The sequence below is a fragment of the Trachypithecus francoisi genome, unplaced genomic scaffold (assembly GCF_009764315.1).
Source record: "Trachypithecus francoisi isolate TF-2019V2 unplaced genomic scaffold, Tfra_2.0 Contig01474, whole genome shotgun sequence".
NCBI lineage: Eukaryota > Metazoa > Chordata > Mammalia > Primates > Cercopithecidae > Trachypithecus > Trachypithecus francoisi.
The window spans coordinates 9,639,266-9,652,942 of record NW_022681435.1 but is presented as its reverse complement, the minus strand read 5'-3'; the positions used below and the strand labels follow the sequence as shown (position 1 = coordinate 9,652,942).

The window sequence follows — 13,677 nt, the reverse complement described above, 5'->3', positions numbered from 1 at the left end:
ATACCCGAGACTGGCAAGAGAAAGAGGTTTAATTGGACTTACACTTCCATGTGATTGGAGAGGCCTCCGAATCATGGTGGGAGGCAAAAGTTATTCTTACATGGTGGCAGCAAGAGAAAATGAGGAAGAAGCAAAAGAAAAAAACCCTGATAAACCCATCGGATCTCCTGAGACTTATTAACTATCACGAGAATAGCACAGAAAAAGACCAGTCCCCATGATTCAATTACCTCCACGTGGGTCCCTCCAACAACATGTGGGAATTCTGGTAGATACAATTCAAGTTGAGATTTGGGTGGGGACACAGCCAAACCATATCACTCAGCAAGGTAGATAACTTTCTCACCGACTCTATCCAACAGAAAACATCTGGGATGGTTGCAAGGGGCAGGGGAGGTGACTGGCAGGATCACTGCCAAGGTAGAGCATTCAAGAGAAAGCAACAGAATCCTGTTCTCCATAGTATGCTATGAGATACTGAAGTACACTTCTTCGGTATATCTTTGGACTTAAAATTAGAATTATATTCCTTGTTATACAGAAAAATAACTAATGAAATGCATAGGATAACAAAAACTTTCAGAACTGAAAAACAGGACATGTAAGCTTTTTAGTTGTTTGGTGTTCAAAGTAAGCCTTAAAGACAATGCAGCATCCAAGAAAAGAATGGCCCTTTTTGTGTGTTTGTTTGTTTTCTTTTTTTTTTTAAACATCTGGAGTTGTATACAAAGGAAAGGAGTTGAAATTAATGAGAGGAAATTGGAATTCTAACCTTATTCTCGTTGGCAATAGAAAGTCACCTACATTATTTCAAATGAGCCAGTGATTGCTGATTTGCATTTTCATTTTTTCCCTATAGATTAAAAAGGAAGTACAATGGTAGAACAGTAATCATATCCTTTGTCATAAATGTTCTTACTCATCAAGGTTAAGTGTTAGCCTGCTTGTGAAATCTCCTCTCCACAGAGGGAGAGGCAGCAAGAAAGTCACCTACATGTATTTCAAATGAGCCAGTGATTGCTGATTTGCATTTGCATTTTTTCCCTGTAGATTAGAAAGGACTGTTAGCCTTCTTGTGAAATCTCTTCTCCACAAAGGGAGAGGCAGCAAGAGGAGAGGCATAAATTCAGGATCTCACCCTTCATTCCACAGACACACACAGGTTCACAGGCTCTCTGCCCACGTCTGCTTCCTCTAGGAATACAGGTAAGTGCTTCAAGTCACTCCAGCTTAATAACATGAATTATTTTTGAGAATAATAATGATACTGTATTCTATATCATGCATCTCCTGCATTCTCTCTGATTATGTTTTGCTTATTCTGCCAGGGCATAATTAAAATATCTATTTCATCTGATTTGTCCTTTATGTAAATTACTTAGTTCCAAGTAAACCAAGGCACCCTGAGGAACACAGAGGAAGAGTGCCTTGCAGCCACAAAGCCTTGAAGGAAACGTCAGGGATTCCTCTTAAGAGCGGATTGGATGTGATCCACAGAGGTCTCCTGTTAGCATTCATTATAAAGCCTTCCTACCTACCCCATTGTAACCAGTAATGAAGGAAAGATAAAGAGGGTCTATTACTTATTTACAATAGTCTTTAAAAACAGTAATTTTGTGAGCCTCTTAATTAGGACATTAATATATTTAATATATGCACATTGTAGAAAGATTGAAATGCTACAAACAAGAAAAGAAAAACTTTAAATGTCAAAATCTCACAACCCAGATATGTCATTTCTTTAAGAAAATCATACTACAAAATACCACTCCATTTATTAAAGTCATTCTGACAGGAATCTGATGCTTTTCCAGGAGTCCAAATCACATCGAGTTCGCCATGAATTCACTCAGTGAAGCCAACACCAAGTTCATGTTCGATCTGTTCCAACAGTTCAGAAAATCACAAAAGAACAACACCTTCTATTCCCCTATCAGCATCACAACAGCATTGGGGATGGTCCTCTTAGGGGCCAAAGACAACACTGCACAACAAATTAACAAGGTAGGTATCAGCTTCATTATGCTGTCCTGTTGCAGCTTCTCTCTGTGGTTCTGGTGGCTAGCATGCAGATGGTAATAGATGTGGTGGCCTGATGGGTAGCGCAGGGGCCTGAGCAGGAATTCCCATAACTGTGAACGCACTGACTTAAACAGATCTTTTGAGTAAAGTTTTCTTGTCCCGCTTCATGTCTCTTCCAGGTTCTTCACTTTGATCAAGTCACAGAGAACACCACAGAAAAAGCTGCAACACATCACGTGAGTCACAGAGTACTTTGGTTCAGCTTTAGATCCCTGAGCAGGTCATAGTTTAAACCTGCAACTTCACAGAAACTAAGTAAAGGCCACTCTTAGGGGAAAGCCTGGATGAAAAGATTGAGACATACAGAGTGGATTGGCATTTCATGGCACATAATTGTTATTCCTTGTTTCTGCGTTACTGAAAGACAGTCAGCGCTGTACTTCAGAGCATAGGTGTGGATCAGGATAGGGTGGGTTCAAATTGCAACTTTGCTCTTCACAAATGATGAACATGGCAGGACACAATTGCTCAGAATCCTAGTGACCTCATCCCAGAAAACTAAGGGTAATAAAAAATCTGACTCAATACATGCATATACATGCAAACATTTCCAACAGTGCCTTGCCCATAAAGTCATAATAAATGTTATTATTATAAAATAGCTATAATCATACTAATCACAGTAATATTGCAAAAACACTTTAATTTTAATTGAGTCATTAATGAGATTAAGAAGAATAAGCACAAGTCTATTTCGGAGAATGATTGATATGGAATATATTGATTTAGAGCCTTAATAGAGAAAAATGCTTTGATGGAAAGTAGAAGGTTCTAGATTTAACAGGCTTAGGTTCAAAACTTGGCACTACTAATTTATGTCTCTATAAACAGAGTTTTTTTTTCTATTCTCTAAGCTTTCTTGTTTACATCTGAATTGAACTAAAGACTTAGAATTACCCACGTAAAGCTCTTACCCATGTACCTGGCACACACTGTTCTCACATGCAGAGAATGACCATCATGAGGAAAGAGCCATAGATCAATGTGTCTTACAAGATGATACCACCAACAGGTATAACAGGGCTTCCTGGCATAATCTATTTAAAATAACCAAACTTAAATATATTCTTGATGTCTGTTAGAAGTGTAACATGGTCCTTGTCCTTAAGGAACTGACAGTTTAACTGGGAAGCCAAACCTAACCCTTTAAACCAACAAGGGGAAAACCCAATGGTAGGCAGTGCTGCATCTTTAGTTCAGAAGGGAAAAGATTGGAGTACACTAGTGCAGGAAGAATTTTCTGGAAGAAGTCAAACATAAGGTAGATTTTGAAGAGTATTTGAGGTGAAATACACCAAGTATCAGGGAATAAGCACAAAGGTCATCATTGAAACTACCAGCCTTTAGGAACTGATCTAACAGACTTAGCACGGGTTTAGAATTTACATTGATGCAGTAATTCAGTGATCTCCTTTTTTGACGTTTGAAGGTTGATAGGTCAGGAAATGTTCATCACCAGTTTCAAAAGCTTCTGACTGAATTAAACAAATCCACTGATGCATATGAGCTGAAGATCGCCAACAAGCTCTTCGGAGAAAAGACGTATCAATTTTTACAGGTAAATTTCACCTTTCATCTGCAGCCTGGTGTCTGTGCCTCTGAGTGGCCAAATGGAAGAAAGCAAGGCACATGGGTCTGCCTGACCCATGGGAGTAGCATTTACTCAGAGTGCATTAGCTCCATTTCCACAACTCTCCCCCACTGGAGTATCTCAAACCCCGACAATACATCAGTGAAGAGTGGATTTAGGGATAATCTTGTAATAAAAGAGGAGGTTGGGTAGTAGAGTGAGTAATAAGATACCATCAGTAAACCGGCACTGACCTTCAGTGACCTGTTTTTTGTGCCAGCCCACACTACCCTTTTGCATTGCCTACATGGCACCTGTATAAAAATATGGATGGACAGGAGATACTGCATTTGTTCAGGTTCTGGATTCGGCTTACTATAATTATAAATAACTAAGTTTGGTAATACATAGTTACATAAATTACTCTTAATTCCTACTTTCCTCCTTCATGTCTCAAAGGAATATTTAGATGCCATCAAGAAATTTTACCAGACCAGTGTGGAATCTGTTGATTTTGCAAAGGCTCCAGAAGAAAGTCGAAAGAAGATTAACTCCTGGGTGGAAAGTCAAACGAATGGTAGGAGAACCGCCCATTATAGAAACACCTTTGAGAAACCTATGCGAGTGAGCCCTGTGCCTGTCACTGCGTGGGGCCAGCAGTGGGGATTGAGATGGCTTTGCAGGGAAGACAGAAGAAGGCACTCCAGATGAAGAATTTTTCCAAATGAATATGAAGAGAGCCTCGGGGAGCCAAGGAGGAAATCACATGAAGCCAATCAGATGAAAACACAGCTGGAGAATTATTTGCTCATGTTCCTGGATGACAATAGCTTTGTGGATCCCCTGTCTCCACTCAGGCCCATTTTGAGATCATGTCCTTTACTTTAAATCAGAACCAATTTTTTTATGATGAATATTTAAAAGAAAACATTCGAAAGCATCTCCCTTCTCCTTTACTAATTGGGAAACAAGTAGCTCTCTGGTAAATGACCCTTTTGCCGTCTGAACTAGAGCTGCCTGGACTACATCTCTAGGCACACGTTCTGCAGGAATTATCACAGCTGTCTTCTCCATCAGAGGCGAAGAGCTTAACAAAGTCTCCATTCCATAGACATCTTTCCTACCTCCCACCTCTCATTACAGGCCAAACTTACAGCAACTCAACATGAGAGTGAATAGGAAGATACCTCCGGAAGTAGTGTCTGACAGCACAGGGCACGCGTTTCATATTATAGAGCTTGAGTCACTTGTCCTAAAAAGCAATTAGGGCCTACATCCTCTGATTCAGGACCCCATAGTTAAAAGAAAAATAATCGGCCGGGCGCGGTGGCTCAAGCCTGTAATCCCAGCACTTTGGGAGGCCGAGACGGGCGGATCACGAGGTCAGGAGTTTGAGACCATCCTGGCTAACACGGTGAAACCCCGTCTCTACTGAAAAATACAAAAAGCTAGCCGGGCGAGGTGGCTGGCGCCTGTAGTCCCAGCTACTCGGGAGGCTGAGGCAGGAGAATGGCGTAAACCCGGGAGGCGGAGCTTGCAGTGAGCTGAGATCCGGCCACTGCACTCCAGCCCGGGCGACAGAGCAAGACTCCGTCTCAAAAAAAAAAAAAAAAAAAAAAGAAAAATAATCGGAAGAGGAGGGAGGAAGAAAGGAAAGACATATGTTGAAAGAGTAGATAAAATCAGTGTATCAGTATTCCATATCGGATGACTGAAGTCACTCATAGAGAACCTGAATTCCTTCTCTATCACAAGAAGTGATGTCTCCATCAAGGGTAACTTTATCCGACTGGAGCCTGAAAGAAAGCTGCATATGGTGAACCATTGGTCAGTGAGTCTAATAATTCAAAGATCAAAGTCAGTGAGTCTAAAGTAAGGATTTGGGTGAATAATTAATGATCAGTCACGAACATTTGCAAAGCATCTTCCAGACAAACCATTTGTACCTTGTATAAAAGACTCTTTTATTCTTTCCCTTGCAGAAAAAATTAAAAACCTACTTCCTGATGGGACTATTGTCAACGGTACCACACTGGTTCTTGTGAACGCAATCTATTTCAAGGGTCAATGGCAAAATAAATTTAATAAAGAAAATACTAAAGAGGAAAAATTTTGGCCAAACAAGGTATTGTCTATATTTTATTTATATAATATAATATGTTAATAAATTTAAACATTTCTGATGGAATGTACCGTGACAAGTAAAAAATAAAATTTTTCATGTCTGTTATTTTGTTGTTTTAGTCTTATAACTTTATTTAATAAGAAATACCTGAAGAAACTTTTGTATCTAACTCATTAAATTCTTGGCTTATGTCTTAGAAGAAGGATGTGTTGATATCTCAATAATATTATCTTTTTTGTCTTGTGTCTCACTTGGTATTTGTTGGACACATTGATTTATTACAGAATACATACAAGTCCGTACAGATGATGAGGCAGAACAAGTCCTTTAATTTTGCCTTGCTGGAGGATGTACAGGCCAAGGTCCTGGAAATACCATACAAAGGCAAAGATCTAAGCATGATTGTGCTGCTGCCGAATGAAATCAATGGTCTGCAGAAGGTAAAAACTTGCATCTACAACTCTTCTACTGCCTGACTTTTTTCCAAAGATACCAAGTTTAAACAAGGTAAAAACTTGTGACCAAATTGCCTCAAAATAATGAAAAATTCAAAGGGAGGAATGATTACTCACCTTCATATTACAAATATTTAAGCATAGGGCCTGACACAAACTGAAGACTTAATTAATTATTAATTTATTTGAGTTACATGCATAAAATATCAATTTGATGATATTATTATGCAGCAATTTAAACTTGACTGGGAGAAATACATAGTAATGTGAGGAAAGTTTACAAATACACCAAGTAAAAAAGGGAATAGAGAGTTAGGGTATATATGATAATTGCAAAATGTACTAAATAATGTATACAGAAAAATAAGATGAGCCTATTAAAAATTGACACATGTAGTAAGCTGTTGGCACAAGAAATAGTGATTTATACAGTTCATTGTGTACAAAATATTGTAATCATATTTTACATATGTATTATACATTTGTATACATACATATGTACACATTACATATACGTAAAAACATGATTCTGTTTTTAGATACATATATTTACATATACACATATAATTCAATGTATTGATATATTCAGGACTCATATTTTTCCTATTAGAATAATATCTAATAATGAACCTTCTGTATTTCACATTATTGCCAAAATAAAGATACTCCACACAGTCAACTCATTGTTAAGGTGTATTAGAGATCGATAGTTAGTCATATCAGTTTCTTTTTTCCATTTGTATAGCTTGAAGAGAAACTCACTGCTGAGAAATTGTTGGAATGGACAAGTTTGCAGAATATGAGAGAGGCACATGTGGATTTACACTTACCTCGGTTCAAAGTGGAAGAGAGCTATGACCTCAAGGACACATTGAGAAACATGGGAATGGTGGATATCTTCAATATGGATGCAGACCTCTCAGGCATGACTGGGAGCCGCTGTCTCATGGTATCTAAAGTCCTACACAAGGCCTTTGTGGAGGTCACTGAGGAGGGAGCAGAGGCTGCAGCTGCCACCGCTGTAGTAACAAAGTTTACATCACCTCTTTTAACTAATGAAGAGTTTCATTGTAATCACCCTTTCCTATTCTTCATCAGACAAAATAAGACCAACAGCATCCTCTTCTTTGGCAGATTCTCATCCCCTTAGATGCAATTAGTCTGTCACTCCATTTGGAAAATGTTCACCTAGAGGTGTTCTGGTAAACTCATTGCTGGCAACAACAGATTCTCTTCACTCATATTTCTTTTCAATCTCATAGTCATCATCAAGAATCTAATGATTGAAATAGTATGCCTTTCTTTCTTTCTCTTTATAAGAGCACATATAAACCTACATTTTCTTCCAGAAAAATTCTCCATGAGGAAAAATGTCCAAGATACGATGAATAATTTAATACTGTATCTTCTAAATTTGAAATGTAATTCTGTTTGTGACCTGTTTTAAATGGACCAAACCAAATCATACTTTCTCTTCAGACTTAGCAACCTAGAAACTCACATTTCTTTGAATTTAGGTGATACCTAAAATCCTTATGTATTCTATAAAATACATCATCAATAAAATAATGACTTACTTAAATCATTTTTGCTTTACCTTTTTTCTCTCAGGAAAGGGGAAGTGTCCACTTACACGTAGGAAAGATAATTTAGAAATATATTAATCATATACAAAGGAAAATTCAAAACAAGAGTAGTTCATGACCAGCCTGGAGTAGAAGGCAGATCTCAGAACTTGAGAGGCCTTGTAAACCACATTAGAAACTTTCTATTTTATGCTAAAAGGGATAAGAAGCTCATTAGAGGCTTTGATTGTTTGATTGTTTATTTGTCAAAGAGGGGGATAAAATTATATCTGCATCTTGAAAATACATCTCTGGCTACTCTAATATCAATGGATGAGAGGAAAGAACAGTGTGGTTACCGTATATAAATTAGGAAACCATTAGAGTATTGGGAGTGGAAATGGAGAAAAAGAAATGGCCTGGGGAAATTATTTAGAAAGTAATAGTTGCAGAAAGACATCTAAGATTCTGACCTAGCCAACTGGTTGCATGGAAGAAAATGTTGTTGCTATTGTTGCTATTGCTGTTGTTGTTTTAAGACAGACTCTCGCTCTGTCGCCAGGCTGGAGTGCAATGGCATGATCATGGCTAACTTGCAACCTCCGCCTCCCAGGTTCAAGCGATTCTCCTGCCTCAGCCTCCTGAGTAGCTGGGACTCCAGGCGTGTGCCACCACTCCCAGCTGATTTCTGTATTTTCAGTAGAGACAGGGTTTCATCATGTTGGCCAGGATGATCTCAATCTGTTGACCTCATGATCTGCCCGTCTTGGCCTACCAAAGTGCTAGGATTACAGGCGTGAGCCACCGTGCCTGTCCAATGTTGTTGTTTTTGACAGAAAAAAAAAACATCATGGGTTTAAATTTGTACTTATTGAATTTGAGGTACTTCTAAGATTCAAATGGATTTGTCTGGCAGGCACTTGAAGATACTAGTCTAAATCTCAGAAACAGAATCTGATCTGAAACTCTAAATTTGTGATATTCAATATAAATACTTTAGAGTTATTGGGATAAGTACAGTAATTGTAGCTAAAAGCAAAGATAAGATCCTAGGGAGAAAGGATAAAGTTAAAAGAAAGAAGAATCTAGAATTGACCTTGAAGGATATCAGTATGTGTAAAGATCAGGAATTGATCATTTTTATTTTCCAGAAAGTAGCTTTTCTTAGGATTCCATATTTACTCCCATAGATTCTTCCCAGTCAGTACTGAATCCCACCTGGTTTCATAAAAAGTAAGTTTTAGAGAATTTGAACAAGGCTGAAGTTTTCTTGAGCAAGAGTCAGCAGTCCAGGATTAAGGCCGAGGAAAGAAATGTTTCACCACTTAACTACGAGACTTGGTCAAGTTGTCGAGGGAATTGACAGACGAGCCAGAGAGTGTATAACATGAACAATCTGTTCAGTGAATGGAGCTGGAGAAGGAAAGCAAAGAAGGATGTGATAGTCTTGAAGAACAGATGTGCATTACAATACAGGTCAAATAAGGATGGTATTGAGTTTATGAGAAATATGAAGAGGTCGGAAGTTTGGGCCAGGATCTATGATTTTGAAGTGTACTTTAAAATGATAAATTGTAAGGAATTGTGAAGCTCAAATTCTTTCCAATAGGTGAGAATTTATTTCTAATGATTCAGTGAAGCTGAAAATGGTAGAGTGGATAGTTCCGAAGAACTGATTGTTAGAATCACTGGACCGTATTTTTCAACAATTATTAATTTTTCTGAGTTTAAAGAAGGGACTTTATAATATGAAAATGTGAAGACAAAGGCTCATAAGCATTAGAGTCTTAGAGAGGAGAGGGCATAGTTGATATTTTGTTAGGAGAATTGAAATGTTTACATACATTCTAGGCCCACCAGAAAACCAGTTACACCTGCATTCTAGCCATCTGCAAGAGACACTGAAGGGAAAGCCAAATTTTTTGTTTTGATTTTCTAAGTAATGAATTAAAGTCTATTGAATAAAACAGAATACGAGTACCTGCTGATATGAAATAAATAACTAAATTAAAATTTTGATAAGAAATGTAAATTTTAAATGCTTTCAAAACTCCTGCCCATGGAATGCCACTTTGTACCAATTAGGATGGCCAAAATTAAAACTTAAAATACTAGGCCATTGCAAGTTTTGAAAATAACGTGAAGAAACTGGAACTCTCGCACACTGCTGATGAAAATAGAAAAGGTGCAACCACGTTGGAAAACAGTCTTAAATCATTGATCTATACACTTAAATTTTAATTAATTATGCCTCTATAAAATTGACTCAAAAAAGGTAAAAGAGAATTCTCCAAAACACACATCTTTAGGTGAAAAAAAACCCTCTTCATTAAATGTTGTTTTTAATGTACTTTTAATTAATAACAACTGTATACATTTATGTTGTAAAACATGTTGTTTTGAAGTATGTATACATAGTGGAATGAGTCAGTAGAGCTAGTTTATATATACATTACCTCACATAACTTTTTGTGGTAAGAACACTGCAAGTCGACTCTATTGGCAATTTTCAAAAATAAAATGCATTAGCTATAGTCACTATGTTTTACAATAGATCTCCTGAACTTATTTCTCCTGTTTAACTGAAATTTGTATCCTTCAACCAATATCTCCTCAATTCCCTCTCACACCCCAGCTCATGGTAATCACAATTTTACTCTTTATTTATATGAGTTTGACTTTTCTAGATTCCGCATATAGGAGAGATCATGCAATATTTGTCTTTCTCTGCATGGCTTATTTCACTCAACATAATGTTCTCCAGGTTTCCCATTTTGTCATAATTGACAGGATTTCCTTCCTTTTAGAGGCCGAATAGTAAGTGTTCTACTGTGCATGTATATAACACATTTTCCTCATCCAGTCATTCATTATTACATACATGAGTTGATTCCATATTTTGATTATTATGAATAATGTTTCAATGAACATGAGAATAAACATATCTTTCCAACATAACTGCTTTTATTTCCTTTGGAAACACACTCAAAACTGGAATTACTAAATCATATGGTAATACTGTAGCTAATTTTCTGAAGAATCTTTATGATGTTTTCCATAATGTCTGTACTAATTTATAATCCAACCAACAGAGTAAAACAAGTCTTTTTCTGCAACATTCTTGTCAACACTTGTCATCTTTTGTGTTTTTGACAAAAAGCCATTTTAACAGGAGTGAGATGATATCTCATTGTGGTTTTCGTTTGAATTTCTTAAATGATTATTGATATTGCTTGCTTTCTATTGACAAATATGTATTCAGATCATTGGCCTATTTTTAATTGGGTTATTTGTTTTATTGTTATTGAGTTGTTCCAGTTCCTTATGTGTTTTGGGTATTAATCTCTTTTGAGATGTGTGCTTTACAGACATTTTCTCCCATTTGTCTCTTTACTCTGCTGACTCTTATTTGTGCAGAAGCGTTTTAATTTGACATGGTCTCATTTGTCTAATTTTGCTTTTGTTGCCTTTGATTTCATAACCAAAAAATTATTGCCCAAACCAATATCATGAAGCTTTTCCCCTATATTTTCTACTAGTTGTGTTACAGTTTTAAGACTTACCGGTAATCTATTTGGAATTGATTTTTTATATGGTGTAAGATACGGTTCTAATTTCATTCTTCTGCATGTGTATATGCTTTCTTAAAACCTTTTATTAAAGAGACTGTCCTTTCTTCATTAAATGTTCTTGGCCCTTCGTTAAAAACTATTTGACCATAAATATCTGGATCTGTTTCTGGACTGTATTCCCTTATATTTGTTTATGTGCCTGTTTTTATGCCAGTACCATGCCATTTTGATTAATATTGATTCTTAAGATATTTTGAAGTTAAGTAGTGTGATGCCTCCTGTTTTCTTCTCTTTGTTCAAAATTGCTTGACTATTCTGGTTTTTTTGTGGTTTATACATATTTTAGGATTCTTAAATAAATTTTGATAGGGATTGCATTGAAACCATAGATAAATTTGAGAAGTATGAATATTTTAATGATACTAATTCTTCCAATCCATGAACACGGTACATCCTTCCATTGCTTTCTGTCTACTTCAAATTTTCAGTGTACAGGCCTTTCACATCCTTGGTTAAATTCACTCCTAAGTATATTATGAGCTATTGTAAATGAAATTGTTTCCTCGATTTCTTTTTCAGGTAGTTGCTTGTAAGTACATAGAAACACTACTAATTTTTTTTGTTGATTTTGTATTCTGCAACTACACTGAAGTCATTAGTTCTAACAGATTTTTTGTGGAATCTTTAGGGTTTTCTATATAAAAGATCATGTCACTTGCAAACGGAGACTGTTTAAATTGTTTCTTTCTGATTTTGAAGGCTTTTACATTTTTCTATTGCATAATTGCTCTGACTAGGAATTGTAGTATGAAATTGAATAAAAGAGTGGGCATTTTTGTCTTATTCTTAGTGGAAACATTTTAACTTTTCGTAATTGAATATGATTTTAGCTGTGAGTTGTTCATAGATGGCTTTTATTATGTTAAGATACCGTCTTTCTGTACCTAATTTATTAAGAAATTTCATCATGAAAGCATGTTGAATTTATTCAAAAGCTTTTTCTGCATCTCTTGAGATAATAATATCATTGTCCTTTATTCTGATAATATAATTTATCATATTTATAGATTTTCATATATTAAACCATCCTTGCATCCCTGTGATAAATCCTATTTCATTATGTTGATTGATCAACTAAATGTGCTATTGAATTCAGTCTGCTAGTAATTTTTGAGGATTTTTGCATCTATGCTCATCAAGGATGTTCATCTATAATTTTTTTCTTGTAGTGGTCTTGTGTGGCTTTAGTATTTCCATATCCTGGCCTCCTAAAATGAATTTGAAAGTATTACCTCCTCTTCAGTTTTTTTGGAAGTATGAGAAGAATTGGTATTAGTTCTTCTTTATATATTTGATAGAATTCAGCTGTAGCACCACTGGGTTCGGGGCTCTTCTTTGACAAAAGAATTGTTATTACTAATTCAATCTCCAAAATCACCATTGGTCTGTTCAGATTTTCTGTTTCTTCATTGTAGATTTACCCTGGTAGATTTATCCTGGTAGATTGTATGCATCTAGAATTTTATCAGTTTTTTTCTCGGCTATCCAATTTTTTGGTCTATAATTTGTCTTAGCAGTATCCATATGATGCATTGTATTTCTGTGGTATCAGTTGTAAAATCTCTTTCATTTCTGATTTTGTTTATTTGCATCTTTCCACCTTTTTTCTTAGCCTTTAAAGGTTTATCATTTGTGTATAATTTTTTAAAAGCAATTCTTACTTTTGTTTATCTTTTCTATTATTTTCTAATCTCCACTTCATTTGTTTCTGCTCTGATTATTATTATTTCCTACCTTCTACTAACTTTGGGATTAGCTTTGTTCTTGTCTTTTTAATTCTTTGTAACATTACATTAGGGTGTTTATTTGAGAGCTTTCTTCTTTTTTGATGTAGGTATTTATTGCATAAACTTTGCTCTTGGCCAGGTGCAGTGGCTTATGCCTGTAATCCCAGCACTTTGAGAAGCCAAAATGGGAGGATTGTTTGTACCCAGGAGTTCAAGATCAGTCCGGGCAACATAGGGAAACCACATCTCTACAAAGAAAAAATGAAAAAAGTAGTCAGGCTTGGTGGTGTACTCTTCTGGTTCCAATTATGTAGGAGGTTGAAGTGAGATAATCCCTTGATCCCTGGAAGTTGAGGCTGCGGTGAGCCTTAATTGTGCCACTACACTTCAGCCTGGGTGACAGAGTGAGACCCTGTCTCAAAAAGACAAATTACTCTTAGAAGTGCTTTTTATATGCATTCCATAGGTTAGTTTTGTAAGTTTTTTTATATTTTTGTTTGCCTCAAGATAATCCTTAATAA

The 13,677-nt window shown here is 36.2% G+C and overlaps 1 protein-coding gene across 1 annotated transcript; it reads left to right on the top strand.

Annotated features, from left to right (window-relative positions):
- Positions 1-979: 979 nt before the first annotated feature.
- LOC117061989 (serpin B3) lies at positions 980-7,817 on the top strand. The gene is made up of 8 exons (XM_033175020.1): positions 980-1,206; positions 1,815-2,004; positions 2,202-2,258; positions 3,512-3,640; positions 4,112-4,229; positions 5,635-5,777; positions 6,062-6,217; positions 6,978-7,817. Exons 2-8 carry the CDS (start codon positions 1,840-1,842, stop codon positions 7,380-7,382), a joined length of 1,173 nt encoding a protein of 390 aa, XP_033030911.1. The 5' UTR covers positions 980-1,206; positions 1,815-1,839; the 3' UTR covers positions 7,383-7,817.
- The last annotated feature ends 5,860 nt before the right edge of the window (positions 7,818-13,677 follow it).